The following is a 26,686-nucleotide window of genomic DNA, read 5'->3' as shown; positions in this document are numbered from 1 at the left end:
CTGGTCATACACACACTTTTGATGTCATTATCATTGACATGAAGACAAATCCAGAATCTGTGTTTATCTAATAATACATGATTCTGTATTAAGTTGGATTGTAAGCTGCTGCCTCTGTTTATACACACCTTCAGGATCACGCTTTCCCCGGATGGAACGCTGAGGCTTGCCAACGTGAGCAGGTCTGACGCAGGCAGCTATACGTGCTTCGCTCGGAATAGATTTGGCATGTCGAGTACAACTGGAAGGCTCCTCGTTACCGGTAAGCTCCGCCGTTAAACAGCAGAATGTCTGTGCATGCCACTTAGTAAGCAGAATTTGTTGCTCAGTATGGATTTACGCAGGAGAGAGCTGCTGTACCGTGAGGGCTTGAGTCAATAACTGGTGGGTAGAAAACATAAACAAACTTTAGGTTTTTGCTTTGAGCAGCACGTTAAAACTTTGGGATGTCTCTCTGCTTGAGACACTCTGCATAATCAAGGAACAACCTTAGATGTTTTTACATGTGATTTTATTGTTTATGTATTTATTTTAGGGGATTGTCAAAATAGTTGAAATCCATTTACTCCTGTCAGGGGTAAAGCTCGGGATCTAACAGGATGTATCTCAATGCCAGCGCTCAGCTTCAACCTTAAAAGAAAGACTCTTGTCTGTCAGCCTCATTTTATTGAGTTGTTTTGTTTGGCTGTATTCTGCAGCGGCTGCAATAATGCACTTGGAAGGTGTTTGAGAAAGTACTGGATCATTGTTCTCCTCAAAGCAGTTGAAACAACCAATTTACTGCAACAAATGAAAGTGGAAGCAATGAAAGCGTTAGTGAGGAGGTGTTACAGATGCTTTTATTGTCGAGAGTGTGTTTCCAGTGGAGTGATTGTTGTGTGTTCTCTTATTGGTTTTATTAATGTGCTGAATGCTGTTGTCTGCTGCTCTATGTGCCAAGGCAGTAATGTTTTCACGTGACTGTTTTTCAAGGCCATAATGCAGCCAGTAGCCCAGACATTGATTATTAGTAGCTTAAGAACGGAGAGGACACTGTTTTACCCTTTGACAGTCTATATAAGGTAAGATGTTAGAGTGCAAATCCTCTCCCTTTGTACCTTCTTTATTTGATTCTAGTGGATTCATTATCATGACTTTTGAAGCACAGTAGACTTAGCCAAATGACTGCTATTGTAGACTCTGAAGCAGTGCCCCTCATTTTTGTTCTGGATGCACAGAGAAGCCCATTACATGAAGTTTTATCTGATCCACAGTGTATTGTAATTGCTATCAGGATTTCAGAAGATTATTCCAGCTGTGTCAGCCTTGAGTATTAGGCCATTTTAGTCGTGGCGGGCTTCGCGTTATCACATTATTCGACTCAGACTTTGATGAGACCTTCCTCTATGTAGATAAAACTGCTCTGCCTGTGACTTAGTGTATTATATACCACATTCTTTTGATGGTGCTGTATTACTTTATTGCTTGTGTAGTATACGGAAGCATGTTGCTGCCACAGCAGAAAAATGTATCAGTATCTCATTATGAAAAAGTTTGTTATACAAGATGTTTTCACATAATAACAACAGATTTACACGTTTACTAGGGGTGGAAAAAATAATCGATTCTTAGATTAATCGCGATTCTGACGTGGATGATTCCGAATCGATTCACAAAATATCAAAAATCGATTTTCTACACTTTAATTGACAACGGTAATGTTGACGGAACACAAGAGGCGGAACTCGGAAGTGCAGAAGTGCAGCGCCCGGACAGTCGCCGGCGTGCACACAACAAAAAACATGGGAATGTTGTGAATGTCTATACCCCCAAACAACTTATGGGTGGAACAGTCTGGGGCATTTGTTCACGCTGAGCGGCTCGAGAGCAGCGTGGAGACCGCTGTTGGCTGTTAGCTGTTGGCTGTTAGCTGTTTGCTGTTAGCTGTTAGCTGTTTGCTGTTGGCTGTTAGCTGTTAGCTGTTGGCTGTTAGCTGTTGGCTGTTAGCTGTTTGCTGTTAGCTGTTAGCTGTTTGCTGTTGGCTGTTAGCTGTTAGCTGTTGGCTGTTAGCTGTTTGCTATCAGCTGTTTGCTGTCGGCTGTTAGCTGTTAGCTGTTAGCTGTTGGCTGTTAGCTGTTGGCTGTTAGCTGTTTGCTGTTGGCTGTTAGCTGTTTGCTGTTGGCTGTTAGCTGTTGGCTGTTAGCTGTTTGCTGTTTGCTGTTGGCTGTTAGCTGTTGGCTGTTAGCTGTTGGCTGTTAGCTGTTTGCTGTTTGCTGTTGGATGTTAGCTGTTGGATGTAAGCTGTTGGCTGTTAGCTGTTTGCTGTTGGCTGTTAGCTGTTGGCTGTTAGCTGTTTGCTGTTGGCTGTTGGCTGTTAGTTGTTGGCTGTTAGCTGTTGGCTGTTAGCTGTTGGCTGTTAGCTGTTGGCTGTTTGCTGTTGGCTGTTGGCTGTTAGCTGTTAGCTGTTGGCTGTTGGCTGTTAGCTGTTAGCTGGGGCGTTGAGTGCGCAGCGTCCAGGTTAACTTGTGACACCTGTAACTAACTATCGGGTATTTCTGTCATTCCGCCGTGCGTTCAAATGGTTACTCAAAGCCATCGTTCCCAGCCGCATACATCGTTATTAAGCTGAATCCAAGTCGATGTGAAACCTGTACACTGTCATACAGCCCGCACAGTATGTTGAAATCCAGCCCGAACTCAGCGTGGGGTCAGTCAGCTGCGGCAAAGTGTGAGACGTCCAGATCAACCTGTGATACAAACACCTGTATCGACCGTCGCCCAGCTGCAGCTGTATTAATGTACTACATGTATGCTGCTACAGGCACACTTTTCTTTTCCTTTTGGTTCTTTGCAAAGCTGGATGTTTGCTAGCAAATGTAACCTTCCAGTTGACTTGCCACATTTCTTTCATTTGTTTTATTAATTAAATATATTGGAAGTAAATTAAGTATGGATCATTACAAATACTTAACCTTGAAAGTACCAAGTAGTCACACAGTGAGAAAAAAGTAGGAAGCTATTAGCAAACTCAGATTTAATTATCATTATTTTTTTAAATCACGCATGAAAATTGCTGCATCGAGATGCTTCGAGAATCGTTTTAGAATCGAATCGTTGACCTCTGAATCGGAATCGAATCGAATCGTGAGGTGCCAAGAGATTCCCAACCCTAATGTTTACACATGACAATAACACTGTGTCAGGTACCTTATCTTATAATGTGATGATGATGATGACCATAGTATCATCAACATCTTGTTGCTGCTGTTTTACCCTAATGAAAAGCCACTGTCCTTCATACAGGCTATAGAGCATAAAAGTAGGGCGGTGATGAGACTGGAAATGGAACTACTTGAGTTGTTCTTTAGGTGGACACCTATATCAGGAGTTAATTGACACCCGGCAGCCAATCAGAATTGAGGATTCACTTACATTGTGGTATAACAGTATAAATTATGTATTCTGGATTAAACTATGAAATAAATGACCTTGTTACCTTGTTGTTGTTAAAACCTTAAATGTTTCACATTATAACAGGATTTTTTCATATTATAGTAACAATATACAGTAAGTTATAACAATGTAAGACTAAACATTTCCCATTATAACAATATGTAGTGCATATACACATACACAAAAGTTTCTTGTTATAATTTATGAAGTTTGTATATCATAATAGTGTGAAAATATCTTGTTTTAACATGAAAAAGCATCTTGTTGTCCCAGTAAACTTTTCACCTTAAAACGTGAAACTAATGCTATTGTTTTTTGACGTGGCAGCAATATGCCATCATATGTTGCTTTTTTCTGGAAAATCAACAAAGCACTGCTCATCTTGTTGCAACAAATGTTGTGTGAGATTGGCAGCCGGCCGAGTAGGAAATGGATCCTTTTCACTTTTTTTTTTTTTTTTTCCTGTCCGTGGCAGATCCGACCAGAATCACCCAGGGGCCAGCGGATATGGAGATTATTGTGGGCGAGAGCATCGTGTTACCCTGTCAGGTCACCAGTGACCCCGTCCTTGACGTCTCTTTCTCCTGGGCCTTTAACGGACAGCTCATCGCCAAGGGAGACGGTCACTTTGAGCTCGTGGGTGGGGTGAGTGACCCGCAGTCATACTTCTTCAGAACTTGCGAATGGGCAGTTGGCACCTCTTCCCATCTTGCTTCACTTCATCGCTGCCATCACTTAAAAGAGACAGCTTGTGGTTTGACATCATGGTATCTCTCAGAGAGACTTACCGTGGCTGCTTTGGCTGCAGCATGATGTGAAGCTATCCCTCTTGCAATTTTAAAAGTCTCCTCTGAGGAATGATAAGATGTGGTAATGTGAAAATCTTTGGAAGGAAGCGCTATAAGATCATTCAGCCCCCTCTAAGCTTCCAATTGTACTTTTGTGAATGGAAACACAGCGGTTACTATGTCAAAATACACTTCCGACATAAAAACCATCATGTAGGTAATGGGTGAGTTGCTCAGCCATTGTGACAGGTTGTCATCTTTCTGAGTACACTTCTCCCAACGGAGCTCAGCCTTCTGAGGTAATCTATTTTTTAATACTTCTGGCTGGTCTTGAATTCTTTTCAAATCCTACTTTGACATAGCTTGCTGCACAGCTCCTTATAACAGGAAGGGGATACACATCATTAGAGGTGTCTTTTAAAGGAACGAAAGCATGGCAGCGCCCCAGATGACAAAACACTTTCAGAAAACCCTCACACCCTTTGAGATTAACCATTCTTCCTGTGCGTGTGTCTGACTGACAATATTCTTATCTGAGAAGAGACTCCTTCCTCAGGAATGCTAGAATGTCCCCAGTCCAAAGAGATTATCAACTTAACTTTGCTGCTTCAAGGAATTTAATTTCCATAATTAAACCGTGTTGGCTGTGCTGCCACATTTCCCTGCCAATGCCAAGAGAACGATTTCACCACTTACGCGCTGCTTACGGGTGTCCTCTCAGATGAGCATCTAGAGAGCCCTTTTTTCCGTCTCCAGTCGAGCAAAAATCGTCTGAACTCTGCCTCAATACCCTATTTGTGTAGTTTTTCTTGCAACAGGTCTTAGCATAGCAGCGACGACCTCTACAAAAAGGAAGTGAAATACACAAGGCCGTGTCAAACACAAAAAAACATTGGCAGCATATAATTTGTGTGAATTCAGGCCTTTACCCTTTTCACCTGAGCTCGTCTTGGACAGCAGTATGTGACTCGTCTTCAAGAGAAACATTTCATTATGCACTCTTTTATGACTTCAACTGCACATACTGTCAAGATTTATGTGTAAAATATCTCCGTTGTGAAATGTCTTTTTGAAAACAGGCCAGATTTTTTCGCACACAGAGTTCCCCCGGCAAAATAACTGCAGGATCTGCAAATGTTTCTGGCACCGCTATTTACTGCACCTTATATATGCTTCACTACATTCTTTAATAAGCTGTCACAAGGTCTGTTATCTTTCATGCTACATAAAGCTTTCTTTCCTCCTTGGTAGAGAACAGCAGGAGATCTGATGATCAGGAACATTCAGCTTTACCATGCCGGCAAATATATCTGTGTGGTGGACACGGACGTGGAGAGCCTGTCAGCCGTGGCCGTATTGATTGTGAAAGGTAAGAAAAACCTCCTCTCCGCTCTGCAGTCGCTAATTAAAACAGGGCTCACAGCCAGGATTGTTCCTCCTCTTTTTTTATAAAAGGGGAACTAAAAATGTAGCTGTAAATGGCAAAGGGACTCCACTTACATAACGTTTTGTACCTTAACGGACAAAGCGCTTTACAATTTTACACTGATTCATCCATTTACACACCGGCAGACACACACAAAACACAGGGAGGAACTTGGGCCTCAGCGTCTTGCTCAAGGACACTCTGTCATGTATAAGCCACGTTAAAAAAGGTGTCCATATTCTGGCATCAAATAAAGCTGTGTTGCAAAAAGCAAAGATTTTTGAAGATGTTTTATGGTCATGTTTTACTGAGATCATTACAAATGCTGGCTGTCGGGCGTGTAATGTTCATTTTAGCTTTTAAACTGAAATGGGTTTTGTTTCAGCCCGCAAAGCAAAATGTCCATATTCTCATGAAAACCATTCGGTGTGTCATCGGAGAGGACACAGTTTTCATGTCCTGCTTAGCAGCAGCCACTTGATTACATCAGATGGAGAGGAGGCTTGCTTTTTTTTTCATATTGCATTCAGGGAGGGATGCTTGTGGAAGTGGAGAACTTGACAAAACTGGGCGAAATTACAGGAATATCAGCTATTTGTGTTTTCTCTCTCCACTGCACTCTCTCGCTCTCTGTCTTTGTAATGAACAATTTCCAATATTCTTGAATCGTACTTGACACTGGAAAATGTTTAGATGCCTGTCTGTGCTCACTCGTGCAGTATGTATGGCTCCACAGAGACACAATTGTCAAGAGTTATATCGGGCAGAACAGAGCAGAACAACTTTTGTGATGGGTTTCGGGGGGAGTGGCAGGTTTTGCAGGAGGAGGGATGTTTCTGCCTTTGATCAATAATCCGCCAAATCGCCCAGCAAATTGACAGTACGCAAATATGTTAAATGTCAGATGAGGTGAGGGATGATTAGGGTGTCAAGATTTGAAATGCCTCAGATCCATATGTTTATCTTGTAAGGACACCCACCAGTGATTTAGCTTGGCGTGCTGGAGATCTTGTAGGCAAATGGCATTAATAACCTTTCCGATTGGCTGAGGACTAAGTGGAAATGAGGCCGTTTCTCATGTGTAGGCACTATCAAGCCCATGGAAATGTATTGGCCCCAGTATTGACTGGAGAGAAACTTGTCAGCGGCTCAGATTGTGCATTATTTACACTTCCTGCCCTCGGCAGCTGTCGTGGATGTCTCATTGCTTGGATCGAATGGCTTCAAATGTTGGGCGACAAAGAATAAAGCTGAATAGGATACCAGTCATTAAGGGGGGGAAGACTGGAAGCTTTCACAACTGTTAACCTTAAATCAGACGTGTCTATCTAGTGGCCAGACAGTTATCATCGTATTTGCAAACCTCCACTATGTTTATACCTATAACCAGTTACCAAACAGTTTACCCCAGTGGTATCTAGCAGGCATTGTTAATGGTCCATCTGCCCATCTCAGTGCAATGGACAATAATCCGTGGTGGAAGAAATACTCAGATCCTTTACTTAAAGGAGCAGTTCAACTACAAATGAAAGTTAAGTCATTATCTTCTCACCCCCCATGCTGATGGGAGGTCCTTAGTCCACAAAACATTTTTTGCGTTGCGTCATTTTCCTAAAAAACTGAAGTAGATGGTGACTTTTTTAAATTTAAAAAACACAGAATGGCTACATACCGCTTTTCCAGTGTAACCCAATTGTCAGAACGCCAAGAGATGGAACTGATTTAATAGAAAATGTGATTTATACCCTTTTTTTAAGCTGAACTCTTTACTGTAGCTGCGGCGCTGAAAGTGATAAATAACATCTTTTCAAATCAATTTTGAACTGCTGGGCTTTCGGAGACTTGGATTGCGCCGCACAAGCCATATGGAGCCACTTTATGTTTTGTTTGTTTCTTGTTTTCTAGTTGTTGTTGGATGTTTAATTTTGAAACAAGTCACCATTTTTTTCAGTTGTTTCGGAGAATGCTGCAAGGCTATTTTGCAGTGATGCTTCAGATATTATTTTGAGGACCATCAAACCTCACCCATCTCTCCATTGGCAGTTAGGTGAATAGATAGTGACTGCATTTTGAATTTTTGGGTGAACCTATCTTTTAATGGGGTGGAAATGGAGAAAAGATCAAACTTTTGATACCTAGCTGCAACATGACTCGTCGATGTATCTACATTGTTATTCATCCATTCCTTGCTTTTTGTGAAAAACCATCAACCATCTTAATAGTTTAGAAGGGCATTACTGTTTGGGGAAACAGTGAAGTGACTCACAGATATATGTAGTGGAGTAAAAAGTACAGTGGAAAAGAAGTAAAAGGAAAAAAAATGGAAATAGTCTTAATATTGTAATGTACTTAGGTAGTTACATTCCACCACTGACGTTAATATATCTTTGCAAAAGGTTGTTTCTGTTTTCTTTGGAACTACTTCCCACCAGACAAATCGTCCTGTGTTGTGTATATTATCCAAAGCATTGGGGACACTGAATCTGGAAATAGATGTTGCTGGTGAGTTCTTCAAAATGTCATTTTTCAAAGCTCTGACCACCACAAAACGAAAAGCCTTCCACCCTCCTATTTATTTTGGGGTGGAGGCAGAAATCTCAAAGACGGATAACTTTGACAAATTAAAGCCCAAAGTTGCTGCACATACCGTGAGGATCTAGCTTCCCTTTGTGGATACGTGTTCTCAACAAACAGCAATTGATGACGAACTCATTCGACTGCGATAATGATTGTGTCAGTGTGATTGCGCTTTGATCAATACAACCTGAGTATTTGTATTTTTTGTGACAGACGCATTATTACATTGATGTAGTATTAGACAGCGATAGTAGCTGAGTCGATTTGCAGGGTGCTGCTGTTTCCCATCGTGTCTCACTCCACTCCTCTCGCAGCACTGAAGGTCAATGATAATAGCTTCTGACACAAAGACTCTTGAGTGATCATCTAGGTTCTTGTTTTTTTACAATGGTTGTGGAAAATGTTTTAGATGCCACTCCACGGTGCCTCGCAAACACTCTGCGGGGTGGCAGTGGTTATGGAGAAGGTCATGTTACACGGATAACATTGCTGTCATTAGCATTCAGACCACTTGACGAGCACTCGTGCTTGTTTGACAGCTGCGTTTCCATCGCCATCGCCCTGGAAGACAGTGTGGGGAAATACACAGTGAGGACAGCCAATATTATTTCATCACTTGTATCACACACTGTTATTTAGATTAGGTTCTGACATGTGTGACTTAGATTCTGAAATTTGGTAATAATCAGTTCGGCTCACAATAACATAACCAAGTTTTCATAATGCTGCCCGATATTAATTTGCCCCATGCCAAGTTCACAATAAGAGCCCAGACAGTCTGTCCATATTAATAAAAGATTATTTGAACACCCTGAAGACAGTGACAGCACCCTCTTGCCTCAGCCAATGAAATATAATTAAGAGGATAAGGAATTGATCCTTGATTGTGTGCTCCATTAATATGTATTAATGAGGCCAGTGCATTAAAGGTTTTTTTGATCAAGAGCTGCTAATGAGTTTTACAAAGATCAATATCTCTAAAGCCAGGCCTCGGAGGCCAAACGTATGTGGGCAGCGCGTTAAAGGCTTGTGTAAACAAGAAAATTTAGCTCAGCAGCTTTACTTATTCACATGCATGTTGAGTGGGTCTGCTAAATATTTATGCGTTCACGCATTTACACATGTAGCGCACAGCGGCTGAACCATAAACCCAAAATCAGTGGTTTATCTTTCCAAAGCATTGATTGTTTATCAAAATGATTATTTCCCACTAATAATTAGAATGTTTTGCTTCAGATTAGAAACCCACTCCAGAGCTGGTGAGGAGTGTGAGCAGAGCTAGGGGCGTTATTATTCTGCGGTCTGTCTCACAGCTCTCTAGTGGTCCATTATTTCTGATGAGCCGACACGTTCATTAGGACAGGAAACAGTAGATGAGGCTAAAGTAAAACATCACACCACTTAATTGGTGGGATAATGAAAATAAATGATAAAACTCTTGGTTCTTCAGGGCAGCGAGGCCCTTTTTCATCTTTTTGACTCCCTGCATCTACTTACGTCTGCTGTTTCTTCGATCAATTACCGCGAGGACCACGAAAGGGAAGGATTACAAGTTGGGCGAGTATTGGAGGATAAATCTTGAATTAACTTTTAATTCCTTGTGAAGGGCATAACTTCTCCTCCAACTCAAAGATTTTTAAAGATGTTTCTGCCGACTTCAAGCTACAGAGGCTTTCATCTTAGCACAATAATGTATTTTAGCTATGTAGTTTAGCAGGATGTGTTTTTTTTTAGCAAATATATCAAGTATTCATGTTTTTCCTTCAGTAGGTGCGAGGAACACGTAGTCACATCCACATTTCATAGTCTCGTCTGTGCCTCTTCATGTGCAAGAACCTCAGCGTCTGTTCCTGTGATTGCGCCAGGTCCCCCCAGCCCTCCAGACTCTGTTACGGTGGAGGAGGTGACAGACAGCACAGCCCAGCTGGCCTGGAGCCCCGGCAGAGACAACGGCAGCCCCATCACCAATTACCTCATCCAGACCAGGACTCCCTTCACTGTGGGCTGGCAGAGGGTTAACACAGGTAGGCAGCGGTCGGAAGATGATTTTTCATCTAATACCAGACGTGATGGTGTTCAGATGGATCCCCGCAGGGAAATTTTCTTACAGCCGGGAGGTCAGAGTGTGGGGTCAGCTACAGAACGGAGGCTCTGCAAATGGGAGGGATTCAGGGTCTGACTCAGGAGAACAAGAGGTCATCTCTGCTGCTTTTACATGATCTCATTTTAACCACTTTGCTGACCTTTACACCTGCCTCAGTCCTCGAGCCAGACAGTGCTTTTCATCTGCTTAAGCCAGTGGTTCTCAAACTGGGCGAGTTCCCCCGGGGTCGACATAGAGCCACTGCAGTGAATGACCTGGGGGAGAATATGGAGTCAGTATCAGCTGATCGTTCGTGCTGACCATTACCTCAGTTAAATCATAATTTTTAATGATTAAACCATATTGTGGGCTGGGGGGGTCATGAACTTTTTTTCCAGCTCCTTATGGGGGCATGCCAGAAAAACCTTAAGAAAACACTGGCTTAACCTTAGTCAATCTGTTTGGATGCCGTCTAGCGCTTGTTTCCATGCACATATGGCAAGTTGCTTTGGAGAAATGGCATCTGCCAAATTAATGGAATGAAATCAAATTGGATTTTTTTATTTCATTAGTTTTCATTGGGGACACTGCTCAGTGATTAACAGGACAAAGAACTGGAAATGAGCCACAGCTAGCCTAAAATGTAAGCAAATGCATATTCAGCACACATCCACCTACTGTATAAGTAAAGCCACAGTATAACACAGCAGCTAGCTCAACAAAATATACAACAAAGGTCTTTTTAGACATTTTATTGCAGAAATGTTGCATATTTTATCCAATATCCATATTTGTTTATTTTGGTTGTCTGTGTTTTTCGCGGACCTTCCGCTCATTGTGTTGGTTTTGCAGCTCACAACTTTACTATTTTGGTTCTCTTTCACCACTCTCATCAATTTCTTTCAGTTTTTGCTGCAGCAGCTGTAGTAGAAGTAGTGTGAAAAAGGGTCTAAAGGCAGATAGCATACAGTGGATATGTTGATGCCTTTAGACCATTATTCTCAACAAAAATAGCTGATGGATACAGCGCAGCATCTAGCAGCTGATCTAGCAATGTCTCGGCCACATTACTTGTAGGATCATCAAATTTGCATGCCAGCTTAAGAGTTTATTTTGAATATTTTGCTGTACAATACAAGGAAGGCCTGTCTTCTGGATCTTTGGCAGACTTTTGACAGTCTAGACTCCAAACCACAGCTCACGTGACTTTCATCATAACAGCACTTACATTATAGGACATAGTGCTTTGCTTAAACATAGTTATTTAATTATTTGTCTATGCAGCTGTGAATATATTTAGTTCTCTTGTTTTACGGTTATTCAGCTACTCCCTCCAGTTTTTTATCAGCTTAAGTAAATGATGTATGTTTTTTGTTTCTTTCCAGTCCCTGAGATAATCGATGGGAACACACTGACGGCCACTGTAGTGGACTTAAATGCCTGGGTGGAGTACGAGTTTCGTGTTTTGGCCAAAAACAGTGTTGGGGTTGGAGAACCGAGCCCTGTGTCGGTCAAGACCAGGACAGAGGATGCAGGTACAGCGAATACAATTCACCACCGTCCTTCTCCCCTCAAGTCATCCTGGTCCGATAGAAAATATCAAATCCTCAAAGTGTGACTGTATGTCTTTCTTAAGCTTGGAGTGTTTCCTTGTGTGGAGGTGTGAACATAGTCTGTGTTGTGTAGTCCCTGATGCAGCCCCCGGTGATGTGGGTGGAGGAGGTGGAAGCAGGTCTGAACTGGTCATCACATGGGAGGTAAGTCATCAGTCTTATGTTCTACTGTGTTACTCAAAGGGGCTGCAGTAAATCTTTTTTATCCTTGAGTGAGGTGCTTGATATTTCTCCCTAAATCAAAGCCCCTGCTCTGTTTGACTCGTGGGTGTCATAAATTTTGGGTCAATTGAGATCTGGCGCTGTAGTCGTTGTAATTTCTTAGTTACAGAGTATGCATGTGAGGCGGCGGCGATGTGTTCATAAGCAGAACACTGAATCTGACAGTTATTGTCATTTATGAGGCTTTGATCTGTGCTGAATTGCTGTTGTTTTGCCAAAAAGTGAATTGCTCAAATCGAGCAAAGGCGGAAGCCAGCCGATAGCTGAGAAATAATGTAGATATTGAAGAAGTCATTAGCCAGCTCAAGCTATCTCATTATTTTTTTCATTTCATTAAAATCAGAAATACCTTTTCATTTTTTAAAAGCTGCACAGATGCTCTGTAATGAGCTTGGATTTCTTCTTTTTTTTTTTAAATGGCATTTAGTGCTCATTTCATTTCATCAGGTGGGTCACAAAAGCAATTTGTGGGTCACGCACTTCTTTTGGCAGCATGAGAGTGTGGGTGGTGATTGTTTCAGCCCAGCGGTGGGGTGAACGTGAGAGGTTTGTATATGTTTTAATATCACTATAGTTTTGTGTTTCACTCTCAGCCTGTCCCTGAAGAACTGCAGAATGGTGAGAGCTTTGGTTACATCATTGCTTTCCGCGCCTTCGGAGAAGTTAGCTGGACTCACGTGGCCACCTCTGCCCCTGGCGCATCGCGCTACGTGTACCGCAACGAAAGCATCGCGCCGTTCTCTCCATTTCATGTCAAGGTTGGCACTTACAACAGCAAAGGACAGGGTCCCTTCAGCCCTGTGGTCACCATCTACTCTGCAGAGATAGGTAAGGGAATGAACATGAGTGGGATTTTTTTTGCAAAGCTACAAAGCTTTAACTGTTTATGAAATGGACAAAGATCATATGAAAGTGGTTTTCGAGGTAGAGGCATTTATTTTCCTGCCTGAAAAGAAGAAGAGACATGCAGGACAATAAATCTGCAGAAATCTTTTTACGAGTAAAAAAAGGGTAGGGGGGAGAAATTGCACAACACATTCATGTAAGGACAGACTGATTGCCTCCAAATATCACCGCTCTTTTGAATGGCTATGAAAACCGGTTGGCATTTAGATCCATGCTACCTCTCAGCATGCTGAGAGGGGGTCAGTCTGTAGTGTGGTGTTGGTCTATTTACCAGCAGCACCTGTGTGTGATGATTCATCCAAGTGGGGAATGGTGCACTGTTATAAATGTAAAAATTGAAGAGATTTGTTCTGCTTGTCTCTGTGCTGTTGGAAGAAGTGCAGAAATGCTCAGTCTCCTGTTGTCTGTTTTCAGAGCCAAGTGGGATGCCAGCGGGAGTCTGGGCCAGAAGTGTCTCAGCCTCTGAGATTGAGGTGAATTGGCAGGCTCTCTCCTTCACCCCTGAAAGGGTTCTGGGCTATGAGGTACATTTTACCCTTTTAAATGGAAATAGAAATCACACACGGCACAATTCAAATGCTTGTCATCACCCCCGTTGTACCTCAAAGCCATCACTTCCAAACTCTGCGTCGCCATGGAAATGGCTGTTTCAGTCAGGCGACCGTTACAGCCGAAATTATACAGTTCTTTGTAGCAACGCAACAGGAAAACATGTCACAGCGTTTTCAAGGGAACAAAAGAAAATTGCCTGTCCACATGCCTTTTCATGTTGCTGTCAGTTATGTGGTCATGATACGGAGCTTCATGATAGTCTGCGCCGCTATGCTGTACCAGACATGTGAGAATTCCAAGAAAGGGCGCCTTAACACAACACAAGCTGTGTGACGATACTCAAAACTGTTTTTATAGGCTAACACAGGGCCACAGTCGGCTCGCCTTAAGGTTCAACGAGGTCGGCCAGATGTTTCCAACAAAATTTTGAAAATAGAAAAAATACTTTTGAACCAAGGCCGCCATTACAGGGTAACTCCACCAATTGTACACATTAAAGTGTGTTTATAGGTCTTAGGGAGGTCTCAGGAGTCTTTACTGTTGTGGCTCCAGTGGAAGCTGTATAAAATCTGATGAATTGCACCCAGTGATGCCACCCATTGGCTAAATTGCATTGTGGGTAATGTAGGCAACAGGCTTTCAAAAGGAAGAAGAATGCGTGGTTTCAAAAAGGCAATATCACTGTTTCGATTATTATCAGAAACGCTGTCTATAATAAGTCAAACAGTGAGGATTGACTTTTTAAACCTGGTTCCTACATTACCCACAATGCAACTAAGCCATGGAATGACATCACTGGAGTTAATTTATCAGATTATGTGCAGCTTCCTGTGGAGCAAACAAAAGACTTTATGCTACTTTTTTCACATACTCAGTAGTACTTCCTAAGACCTGTAAACACACTTTCATGTGTAACATTGGTGGAGTTACCCTTTAAGATTCAGTTTGATCTCCTGGGAACGAGTTTGGCACCATGGAAATCAGTCTTTAGTAAATTTTTCACTAAATAAATGAGAATATTTGAAAACAGCTGCAACAGTGACATTATTCATCTATTAGTTGGTTCAAAAGAAAATTGGTAGTTAACAGTTTTTAGTAAATGATTCTCGTTCAAGCTAAAATATAGAAAAATTGCTGGTTCCAGCTACTTACATGTTGCATGTTTTATAGTAAATAATAAAGTGTTTTGGATTTGGACTGTTGGCTGAACAAACAAATTTGAAGACGTCACTTTGGGCGCTAGGGAATGGCAATGAACATTTTTCACATGAATTATGAACATAATTGATTAGTCAGTGTGTTGGGAAATTAATCAGCACATTAATGGAAAATAACCGTCAGTTGCCGCCCTGTATTCAACTAGGCCTATTACATTTTAAACCCAATGCGGTAGATTGAATACTGTTTTACCTTCAGATCTGGGACAGCCTGATTGCCTCACCTGCATAATTCAGAGTGAATAATCAGGGCGATCAAAGCGCTTTATTATGAGATGTTGATATTATTCTCAGTAAAATCAAAGCTCTTTCAGTAATTCATCCAGGAAAATAAGCTTTTGTGCCATTTCATATCTGAGCTTCTTCGGCGATGTCAACACCAGCTAACATTGAATAAAGATGATGGGAAAGTGGACGGGTGTGGGGTGGATGTCATTTTGGGTTGGTTTATGCAAAATGGTCACTTATTATATGATTGGTAACTTTAGTTGATATTTGATGTGTGATATTTTCATTTAAATGCACATCAAGATTAGAAAGATTTTCATTAGGGGGAAAATAATATTGCCTGCTGTGTGATGCTACATTTAATGATGCATTGTGGTGCTGAAACAATTAAACAATAAATCCCCCGGTCACGCTATGGAAGAATTGTGATTGTTAATTCTGATAATTGAATCATCGTTTCAGTCATCAGGCAAAAATGCAAAACTTCTCACATGAGAGCATGTGCTGCTTATTGCTAAATGATTGTGAATCAAATTACCTTTGTGTTTTTGAGTGCTGGTCCGACAAAATACGAATTATGATGGCGTCACCTCAAGTTTTGGGATATCATAGTGGGCATGCTTCATTATTTTTGACGTTATAAATATGGAATTATTCACAAAATACTCAAAAAAAAACAGTAGTTCAACCAACATCTTTCCTACAGTGCCACTCTTTCAGCAGTATTTGAACAATGACTTAACATTCCTCAGAGTTGTACAAGTACATCAACAAAGGCTTTGTAATGTCAGATCAAATATCCTGCTGGAATCAGAGGCAGGAGCAGGCGATACACCCTGCGGCGATCATTTAACAACATCACATATCTCTCCAGACATCAAAAACAACTACAAATGCAGGGTCGTGCTGTATGTGATGGAAAATGCATTCTACCGTCGTACACTTTCCAACGCCGTGTGTCACCGGTCACTGACCTGCTCTCCGTCTTAAACAGGTGGTTTACTGGGAGGATGACACCAAACCAGAGACCATGGGGAAGGTTAGAGTGCCTTGGAACCAGACCTCGGTCACAGTGAGCACCTTGGCAGGAAACACGCAGTATTTCCTAACGGTCAGCGCTTTCAACACAGCAGGCACCGGCCCCTTCCTCCCTGCAATCAACGTGACAACAAAAAAGCCACGTACGTTGCGGCGCCCGAGGCGCCTCACTGCTCAAGTGTTTGTGTTTTTATCCACGCTGATTATAATTCAGAGGTGGGAAGACTATTCTTAGCTTTCTCTAAAAAAGCAAGAGAAAGTACATCTAATTTCATACTTGTAAAGTATCGCATAAGAGAAATATGGTAATTCTTGGATAATGATGTGACATTAACATGTTTCTGTGCTGTCATATCGCAATTAATTATTTTTATATCATGCAGCGCCGACCCAACCGCCGCTGAATGTCGAATGGACCCTAATTGGCTCTCACTTGTCTCTTTACTGGGAGCCTGTGGTGGCGATGGAATCAGAGTCAGAAGTTACAGGCTACCAAGTGAGTTAAACATCATCAGCATGTTTATTTAGACTGAGTGAAAGCGTGGACCTTACCTGTGTGGTAGCTGTCAGGCTGTAAGAATGCATGTTTACAGAGTGTCACCCAGCTTGTTTCTCTCCCCCCGCTCAGCTGTCATACAGGAGACAGAGACACAAAGAGGTAAACACACTCACAACAGCCAATTCAACAGCGGAGCTGACCCTCCCCGAGGAAGAGGACGACTACATCATCCACATTCAGACGCTGAGCGAAGGAGGGCTGGGCCCCGCCTCGGACCCCATACGAATCCACCAACTAAGTAAGCCAACTCTGGTTCAGTGTTGGGAGCTACTCTAGATTTAGTCTTATTCTTTGGACAAAAACATGTTTTAGTTTTAGGTGAGGTTAGCTTAATAGTTTTAGTCTAGACTTGGACAACAAAATGTCATTACATTTCAGTTAAAATCCTTTCCCTCTTTAAACTCAGCCAAAAGGAATTTTCTCGGAAACCATTTAGGGCGGCTGTGGCTCAGGGATAGAGCCAGCGTCTTGTTATCAGAAGGACGCTGGTTCGATTCCACTGGTTTGCATGTTGAAATGTCCTTGGGCAAGATACTGTACCCCAAACTGCTCCTGATGTGCTGGTCGGCACCTTGCGTGGCAGCCTTTTGTATGAATTACTATAAGTTGTCTATAAGTGTCTGCTCAATGCAAATGTAGATTTTAACTATCTGACCAAAAAGTTTAATTGTCCCTGTCTAGTCATACTGTTCATTGTCAAGGCCTGCATGTTTAAGTCACCAGCCCTGAAGTTCTCAACTGACGTTAACAAATACATAACGTTAGCCTGTAAGCTATAGGCTCATTCATTCATTATTTTGCCACTTCAGACTGAAAACTCTTTCACGTGGAGAACTGTCCTCCAGCCAGGCTGTGGCAGCATGTCTTGCCAGCAAATGTGGAACAAGTTTTGTCTCTTTAAACTTAGCCAACACTTTTATTTCCCTCTGTTTCACTCAAACGTTCTGACATTATAAAGCTTATCACTTGTCCAACCAAACAGTTGACTTGGCCTTGACAAGTAATTATGTTAATTGTCCAGCCCTGCATGTTTCACTGACAAGCATTGAAACTGATATTAGTCAACACATTAACCCAGACAACATTAGCCTGGAAGCTAGGCTCATACATTCATTAATTTGCCTTTTTTGTTTTGTGGGACTGCTTAATAATTGTCAAGCCCTGTATGCTTCACTCACAGATTTCGAAGCTAGCAAACTGACATTCGTCTTGGATCCCATATGAAACCACCAAGTAGGGAAGCTCTCTCAGCTTCAGTGTTCATTTTGCCAGCTATTTTTGATTTAGTCTTAGTCTTCAGACAAAAAATGCTTATTAATTTAATCAAATTTTTTATCCGTCATTAGTTTAATTCTAGTTTTTGTTCAACAGCAAGTTGCTAGCAAATCTGGTAGCTAATAAATTACCGCAGCCAACGTTAGCCTGGAAACTAGGCTCATTTGAACTTTTTTTGCTGCTATGGCACGGCTTGCTAGCGAGTCTGGCACTAGCTGCCTGAACCGACTGCCCAGTAACACAGACTTGATGTTAGCAAACTGATATGCATATTTAAAATTAGGACTTAGCTGCAGTTATCTAACGTTAATTCACTGCAGCATTACTAGCAGAGTGGTTCATCTTAGCAAAATTAACACTGCTTATGTTGTAGTGGATGTGTGCTCAATGTATCATTTGAGTCTGGCTCATTCCTGCACAACAGAACAACAGAATGGCTGCATGAAATTTATCCGTCAAGTTTTTCAGTGTTGTGCTTCTGCAGTAGCACTGTAATACGCTGATCCCAGCATGTTGTAGAGAAACACAACAGAATGGTAACATTCGACATATAGATTCCCCGGGACTCCGCAGTCTCTCACAGCTTCTATTTTTTTGTTATTTGCCCACTCTCGTAAATGAAGTCACTTAGCACTTCTTAAACCTGACAGGGACAGTTTGTCCTCCGTTGACTCACCATTACTCGCGTCCCCAGCCACCCCCGTTCGGCTCCTTCCAGCTCTTATATTTTTTGCTGAAATATGCAGCACAATCCATCTCTGTCGCAGGGGTTGACTTCCTCCTTTACTAGGTGCTATTACTGTCCTGTGGGACTCCAGGGGGGCTCGTCTGCTGCTCTAAATGCTAATTTGCATTGTTGATATTCTGTGTTGAATCGCTGAAAACAGCAGCTGAGAGAGATAGAATTCCTCGCTGGCTTGTCTTTGAAATTTCGTTTGAAAAAAATACTTTTTTTTTGTTGTTTTTTTTTAAAACAGAGATTCTTTGGATACTGCGAAGAGAAAGATGTGGGCAGAACACATTAGCAGGCCAAACAGAGCGCTGTGTTTGTAGAAGCTAGTAGCTCTAAATCATCAGATGTGCAGATGATGTTCAGGAGGGTTCTTGTGGATCAAAGATATATATTTTATCCAGGAAAGGGTTTTATATGTATATTATGTCATTACACGAAAATGCTCAGCCATCCATAAGAGTTAATTGAGTCGCTTAAATCACATATGAGAAACTAGTGATGAGAGCAAACCACATCAGGCTCCTGGTCCTTTTACACACAGCTCCCTCAATATATTTTTATATATGCATTCGCAGTCATAAGGCAGGACGTGATTTAGTTCTTCTTGCGTTTTAAAAAAAAAAACCTGTTAAGCTTCAGCATGCATGTTTTATGTTTTTGTTGGTTTGTTTTTTTTTATTTAAAGGGGAATTCAAATGAATGAAAGAAGTGTGTTTTATGATGATAACATTACTGCTCAATAACGGACAGGCTTATATATGATTTCCTGGGAGCCAGTCATTCCAGAATCATAAGCCTGTTACCATGACAGAAGGCTCGGTTTTTCCCATTGTATCCCCCACAAAAATTTTTTTAAATCGGATGTGTGGATGGATTGCAAACGAAAGAATGACAGGAGGATGAGGTGCCCATCATTTATTTATCCTGTCTTTATGCAGGTAGATCTTATGGTTCATGATTATCTTATTTAAGATTGTTTGTTTTTCTCGCATGTTGACAAAAAATGTATTAAATGTAATGTATTCAACAATGTTTCAGAGCCATTTTAAGATCGTGAAGCATATTTTGAGCTTGATTTTGATTCATGGGTTAATACTGTGAATCACATTGTTCTGCCAGCCAGGATAATTGTGACATGAAAGTTGTATGTCATCCCATGCTTAACAGTGATCCTTTCCGTAACGTTCCATCACTAAAGGCTCATATATGCTCCCTTAACGTATAAAACTTTGTATGTCTGTGTCTTGTATGTCAATATAACCGTCCCTGCCCACATACTTCCATGTGCCATTCAGGATGGCATGGCTGTTTAGCAGTACAACCACTTTAGGGTCAACTTGGTCTCAATGGGACCTCCACTTTACGTTCGCCACCATCTGACTCACATTTAATGCCCGTCCAGCTGTTCTGTTGTTGTGTCCAACCAAAATAACATCATACAGATGTTCTCACCAACTCGCAAAACCTCTCCTCAGAAAGTTGCCCCACCTTAAAACGTCTTCCTCTTGTCCTGTGGTCTTGTCTTGCTTGAAATATTGGCTGAGCCCCGCAATGACCGGAGGTACTGATCTACAGGATCAATTTCAATGCGTTTTGTTCCTATCGGTCATTTAGACACAACAACATGTTAATATAGGAGCCATAGATAGATGTTGATTGCTCAATGTAATGGCTGTAGAATAATGACCCCATGGGGATTTTGTTTGGTTCCCTGTAAACCTTCCTTTTAAAATGAATTTTGTTCACCACTGCACCAAATATCACGGAAATGAAGGCTGACTGGCGATCCAGTGCTGTTAGTATTTGCCACTCTGAGGAAAAAAAGAAAGCAATCAACAATAATAATACCACTTAGAAATGCTAGGGCATTAATAATCATTTTTATTGTCCACAAATGTGGAAATGGCCTTCGGCTTCACAGGTTGGTTCAAAAAAACACATTCTAATAAATCACAATACACACAATAAAAAATAGCTGCAGTAATGAACATGGTTCCAGTGTGAATGCTGTTTTCGATTTCAGCAAAGTTTATTGCATCTTGGTTTGAAAGACTTTTTTCCACTTGAATTTAGAATGTTTTGCTAATCTCTTCTCGGTTGCATAGAAATAAAATAAGGGAGATAAGACTTTGGCGTTTCAGATGGATTTCCTGAAGTGTTTCCTCCAGCTGTTTTAACATCAGCCTATCTTTGTGCTGTGTGTTCCAGGTATGAGCGCCCGCGGCTCGAGAGCCTGGAGTGCGGACATCTCCCCACTCTCCCTGCTCCTCGCCATCGCAATATCAACATTCAGGTCAACGTCGTGACACAGTGACGAACTCTTTTTCAACCCTCTTCTTGGCATTTATTTATTTTTTTTGAATTTGTGAAAGTTGCTGAGTTTTTTTTTTGTTTTGATTCCCCCTCAGTTTTGGAGGCAACCACATACTATTTTGCAGTGTTAGTTTGCGGGTATGAGGCAGCACAAGAGTGGAGCGTGATGCCAGACACTTAATTAACGGTAAATGCTTGAGCTTTTTCTTTTTCTTTTTTTCCCTTTTTACGTAGGTATGTTTTGAAATTTCTGCCTGGTTGGGAACAATGCTCCATTTCAACTATTTTTTTCGAATGATACAGATGCCTTACTTCCATTCATGTGCCAAAGTAGTTTCAGCCTTCTTGTTGTTATTGCTAAGATAGCTACATGCTTTCCTCGACATTTTATTCCTCACAGTTTCTTACTACTGGAGGTCTCAGTGTACCTTTTTTTTGTGTTTTTTCTTCTCCACATCTGAATTGGTGAGTCGGAAACATGTTCATTCACCCGTGCCCGTGCCTTTGGACATTCTTGTAACGCCGTCACTTATCGACACTAGCCAGTGGTACTTTCAGAGCATACTGCAGCCATCTTCATCTTTTCGAGCTCCATTAAAAGTTGGTTGTGTCCCAGATGAATCTCATAAAACAGCTCACAGTGCCAGTTTAAGCCAATTACCTTTTATCATTTGATTGTTGAGAGCTGAATGTACCACGAGGGCTCCTACAGGTTTTAATGCCTCAGTTATTGTAAAAGCCGACTGATTGATGGATTTTCTTTTCTGCATTCACAAAGTTCAGATCTGCATGTAAGCAGCAGTAGTGGAAGGGTAGTACAACTGTATTTCCTTCCAAACTAATGCTGAAACATTCAGTCACTTGACAAAACATAATGTACAGCATATCATTTCTGTCGTTCTTCGAGGTAAAAATGCCAAACTTTCCAAACAAGATGTATGTTTGATGGCAATCCATTTGCTGCCGCACAATCCAACTCAGAAGTTATTATCCCACTTTATACCATGGCCACATGCCAAAAAACTGCTATATGCATTCAAAATACAGACTTACTGTCATTCAGCTACCTAGAATATTTTTTATCCTTGTTGTTTACAGTGATAGGATGAAATACACAGTAGCTGGGCAACACGTAGCTAAGCACCAAACAGATCATAGTCAGAGAGGTTTTGTTTCAGAAGGCTGCTCACAGATCCTCCCTAGACATAAGTTTTGTTATGCAGCTGCAGAAGAATCAAAAACTTTTAAACTATGTTGAAAGGAATAATCGTATTTGCTGTGTGCTTTATTTGCTTTGTTGTCAGGTTAGATGAGAAAAAAAATGTAGTGCTCGCTCTGTCCCAAGTTAAGAAACATGCCCACGTGCACCGGTGAAGCTCAGGTCATGTCTTGTTTGTTTAATTTCATCAGAAGTGTTTGGCCGATTTTCAAACAGCTTTGACCTCAATTGGAGGTGGGAGCTGCTTTTTTGACAATTTCTGTAACCTTCCCAAAATGACAATCTGACCCTCACATCCATCCCACCACTTCACTGAGCAGGCATGTGCATGAGAGAAGAAGAATACAAGCCTTCGAGGAGACACTGTGATAATATATAGTTATTTCCATACCTAAACATCTATCCTGTCTCACCCCTCACTATGAAAGCTGACTTTTCACCTTCACCTTTTGGTGTGGACTTCTGACATGGTCACACCATCGAAATGCGTTAATATAAACCCTTTAACTTACCTTGAGTCAAAGGGTAATTCCACCAAATGTACGCATTTAAGAGCTTACAGGTCAACTGCATATGTGGAAAATAGCAGTTATAAGCCTTTTGTGGCTCCAGAGGAAGCTGCATTTAATCAGATAAATTGACCCCAGTGATGCTAAATTGGATTGTGGGTAATGCAGGAGCCAGATTTTGAAAAGGAAAGAGAATGCGTGGTAAAACAAGGGCGATATCTCTGGTTCTGGTGTTATGATTTGGATTATTTGTTATTAAAACGGTGCCTACATTTCACACAATGAAGCCTAGCCACTGAGTGACTTCACTTGGGGTTATTTATCAGATTACATGTAGCTTCCCCTGGAGCCACAAAAGGCTTTATATTGTTTTTTTTTTTGTTTTTTCAGACATGCAGTCGTACTCCCCCAGCCCTTTAATGTGTAGAAATGGCATAGTTACCCTTTAAGATGTTTATTAGTCAAATCTGTCTGTGTCTAGTTCAGTGCTGCCTGAAGTGGTTCGATTCTTCTCTTTTACGACTCTTCTAGTTGTACTGGATCCCCTGTCAGCCGATCAGAATCCAGAATTCTCAGTGGCCATGGTATAAAAATCTTTTGGCTTTGGACTGTTGTACAGACAAAAAAGGCAAAACAGCATCTATCGTTTGGGGGAAATGTGTGCATTTTTCTCTATTTCCTGACATTTCCTAGACTGATCTAATAATTGGAAATAATCATTACATTCAGCCCTAATCTCCATCCATCTGTGCACCACAGAGTAGTCGTGCCAGTCAACACGCATCATGAGCCATTGCAGTCGAGACGAGAGGCTTAAAGTGCTGCCAATTGTGCCAGTCTGATAATTGAAACCTAGCCACCAGCTTAGACATTATTTGGCAAAATGTATGGTCAGCTGTGATTTAATACTTTGTGAATCTGTCCTTTCTTGTCAGTTGTATTGGCTTTTTTTTATGTGTTACATGTTGTCATTGTTTATTTATGTATTTAGGCAAAAAACCCCTCTGCTCAGGTATTCAGACCTGCTTCATCCTACCTTTCAATAGCGCTACAGTGGCGGGAGCGGATAGATCACGAGCGTGTCAGCGCCCGACACAAGGGCCTATTTAACAGTCTGACTTGACAAACGGAAAGCCTGATATGTGCCGTGATTTAGCAGGCATTAAAAATCTTAGTAAATTAGAGCGGGCCCGAGGGGATTCTATAGGAAAGGGCATAGGAATAATGGCCCTAATGACACCCGCTCAAGACTAATATATCAGGATTTAGGGAGGACTAAATCAGGACAATCCCATCAAGATGACACCAGGAAGACTCAAGGGTGTGTGTCTGTGTGTGTGTGGTTATTACCTTACCCCACGGTGTCATGGACAACTGTTTTCAAGAGGACCGTTCTGCTATTTGGAAAAACACAATAGTTGGAGCTCATTTCTTGTACTTAACCACAGTTCAGGGCTTTTGGCAAACAGAAACATTGCGGATGTTCAAAAACAGCGATACAAGGTCAATATGGGAGGTAAAAAAAATGAACGACTTTGAGTTGAATTCTTTTTTTCTTTTTTTGTTCACATCACCATGGATTTCCAGCGCAAAGGAGCAGGTGGAGAAAACCTCCAGAATCCAAGGCGAGGTCAGGTGCAGCTCGCAGGATACAGTTTGTATTAAATGTGGAGACAAAAAGGTTTTCCTTCCCCCGATGAGTGTCAATAACTTTCTGAAAGCAGTCTTTGAATCCTGTTATGTTGTTTTTGTGGCTTTACGTGTGGTTAAATCTGTATACATTCTCTCATCACAGAATGTCATTGTTAAGCTAACAAATGTTTACACAGGAGAAATGCATCTTTCTGGCTGATTTATTGATTCTGCTGAACTGGAAAAAAAGACAACATTACAGTTTATGATCTCGTGTCTTGGGTACATAGAAGCATTGCCAACCTCTTTGTTTTGTAACGTGTCAGTACTGTGGAGATGTTTGGATTTTTGATTTGATTCTCTTGTTTTAATGTTTGATATGGTTCCTGATTGTTTCTTCTTCTTGTTTTTTTTCTTCTAAAAACTCTGCACAAAGGTCAAGTGTTGCTTTTAAATTAACATTTAAGAGCCGGTGTCGGCTCATTCAAAAGCCTGTGCGATCGGATCTCTCTTGCCTTCGTACGGTGTACTGTACATGCTGTATGTGTTTTTCTTGTGATTTGAAGCAATGCCCCCCTGCTGGGAGACCAAACTGTGGTGTCCTACTTCCAATTGTAATTCTCAGTCGAACCCCAGAATCTGAAAAATACATGAGCAGAGAGAAGCATTTCTTAGCAGCTGCTATCACACACAGCCTTTTGGTGCAGTGACACAAACACTACCTGTTACAGGGTAGTCAGCCAGTGCACATTAGACAATACAAGTTGTACTAGATACTAGTACTTTTTGTCTTTTTATAACAGAACAACTTTACAATTTTCTTGCTACCTTTAAGATCACGAAAAAGGCGGAAAATGATCAGAAAAATAATAAACAAGTTACCCAAAATGTGTAATTCCATAGAGATTGACGAAGAAATCCAATTGGAGCTCTGGGTGACAACGCTTGGCCTTTCTGTTGTGACTCCTCAGTATTTTTGGTGTCCAGGTGATCTCCGTGAGATCGTGGCAAAGTTAACGTTTTCACATTGAAAAGTCATCAGCTGATCTTGATATGCTGAAGCTGTGCATGTACGATATCGTTTGGTGCATCTGTGTTTTCTAAATGAGGGAGTTAATAAAAACAATTCACTGAGGATTTTCTCTCCTGGACCTGTTTTTTTGAGTTATGTGTGTGGCACGGTGTCATTTTCGGCATCAGCAGTTTTAGTGTCTTTACTGCAGGAGGAATTTGAGTGGTGCTTTGGGGCACCATCAAAGCTATAAAATGCATAATATTATGAAAAAGCATATAAATGAGAGTAAATGGCAGCGATAATGTCCTATTCTGTGGATAAGGAACACATTTTGCGACAGTTTTTGCTGCATATACTAATTGCTCAATTATTTAATAAGGACTATCCTCACAGAAAACCCAATGTTTTGACGCTAAAGACAACATGTATCAGGCAGTTGGCCTGTACTGCAGCGTTTGCAAAGGACACTGATTAATTTCTTTGGCTCATGCGTGCGTGTGTCTGCTGAAGTCCAGATACCTTTCACGAAAAACAACGGAATGACATGGAAAGCTGCTGTGAAATATTGATTGAGCCAGTGTTGCGGGGATGCTTTTAAGATAATAAGAGGGAGAGGACCCTGTGAAGAGATCAATAGGCAGGGGAAGTGAAGAAAAGAGAGGTTTCTCGCTACACACCACAGATCATCCATAATGAGCAGGTGTGTCGATACGTAAGTGATGGCTCTTCACATGCTATTGACCTGACTCACAGCACCAGGCAACCGTAACTTCCTACACAAGACACTAAAGGGAAAGGTTCCTAGTGTGGTATCTCTATTGCTGTAAACTGCAAAATGCTCTGATTCCATATATGATTTAGATAGCTCTTTACAGAGATATTCTTTATGATGCGATTAGTGTATTTTTCTTATATACTCCGCAATAAGGTGCAGATGCTGTAGTTCAGTGGCTGCACGTTGCACACGTCAGTACTGCCCCCTAATGGCACCAGCATCCTGGTGCAACACTCCTGGGGAGATGAGGTTGTGTCTGCAGTGTCACTGCATTGAGCAGATGCATTGATCAGACCAGAGCCTAGCCGTGCGGTGGGCTATTGACAATATGTGTGACCTCCTATTGATCTTGAGTGGTGGAGGTTAACATTGAAATAGTAAAAACTCAAATGTTGCAGGTATGTAAAATAAAAGGTATATTTTAGCAGCACGTTCAGGTGAAACAAAAAAAACAACAACAAGCATTTCACTCATGATAGTGTCACAATATTCCCAGAAGGATCTCAGTACATTGCAGAAAAGAAAACACAGTCCGTGTTTGTGCTTCCACTCCAGGCCGACAGGTGTCGCTCTC

The 26,686-nt window shown here is 41.4% G+C and overlaps 1 protein-coding gene and 1 long non-coding RNA gene across 5 annotated transcripts in view; one reads left to right on the top strand and one right to left on the bottom strand.

Moving 5' to 3' along the window:
* cntn3a.2 (contactin 3a, tandem duplicate 2) overlaps window positions 1-25,459 on the top strand; it is a 45,115-nt gene extending 19,656 nt beyond the window's left edge. For both annotated transcript variants that reach the window (XM_030423488.1, XM_030423489.1), the window contains 12 exons: window positions 135-262; window positions 3,908-4,077; window positions 5,472-5,589; window positions 10,089-10,247; window positions 11,692-11,841; window positions 11,993-12,063; window positions 12,735-12,969; window positions 13,462-13,571; window positions 16,039-16,225; window positions 16,466-16,578; window positions 16,711-16,879; window positions 20,858-25,459. In XM_030423488.1, coding sequence (XP_030279348.1) covers window positions 135-262; window positions 3,908-4,077; window positions 5,472-5,589; window positions 10,089-10,247; window positions 11,692-11,841; window positions 11,993-12,063; window positions 12,735-12,969; window positions 13,462-13,571; window positions 16,039-16,225; window positions 16,466-16,578; window positions 16,711-16,879; window positions 20,858-20,955 — 1,708 coding nt within the window. In that variant the 3' untranslated portion in view covers window positions 20,956-25,459. The remainder of the gene's footprint in view (window positions 1-134; window positions 263-3,907; window positions 4,078-5,471; window positions 5,590-10,088; window positions 10,248-11,691; window positions 11,842-11,992; window positions 12,064-12,734; window positions 12,970-13,461; window positions 13,572-16,038; window positions 16,226-16,465; window positions 16,579-16,710; window positions 16,880-20,857) is intronic.
* Window positions 8,583-18,855, bottom strand: LOC115585249 (uncharacterized). Of its 3 annotated transcripts, XR_003984677.1 has the most exons (6): window positions 18,593-18,855; window positions 16,635-16,710; window positions 16,019-16,323; window positions 10,467-10,581; window positions 10,060-10,374; window positions 8,583-8,784 (listed from the first exon to the last, which is right to left on the bottom strand). It is a non-coding gene; the product is annotated as an uncharacterized LOC115585249 (long non-coding RNA). The 3 variants fall into 3 exon arrangements; XR_003984675.1 differs by having other exon boundaries at window positions 16,019-16,710; XR_003984676.1 differs by having other exon boundaries at window positions 10,196-10,374; window positions 16,019-16,710.
* Window positions 25,460-26,686: the final 1,227 nt, after the last annotated feature.

This window comes from Sparus aurata, chromosome 7 (assembly GCF_900880675.1).
Source record: "Sparus aurata chromosome 7, fSpaAur1.1, whole genome shotgun sequence".
Lineage (NCBI taxonomy): Eukaryota > Metazoa > Chordata > Actinopteri > Spariformes > Sparidae > Sparus > Sparus aurata.
This window is presented reverse-complemented; position numbering and strand designations above follow the sequence as displayed.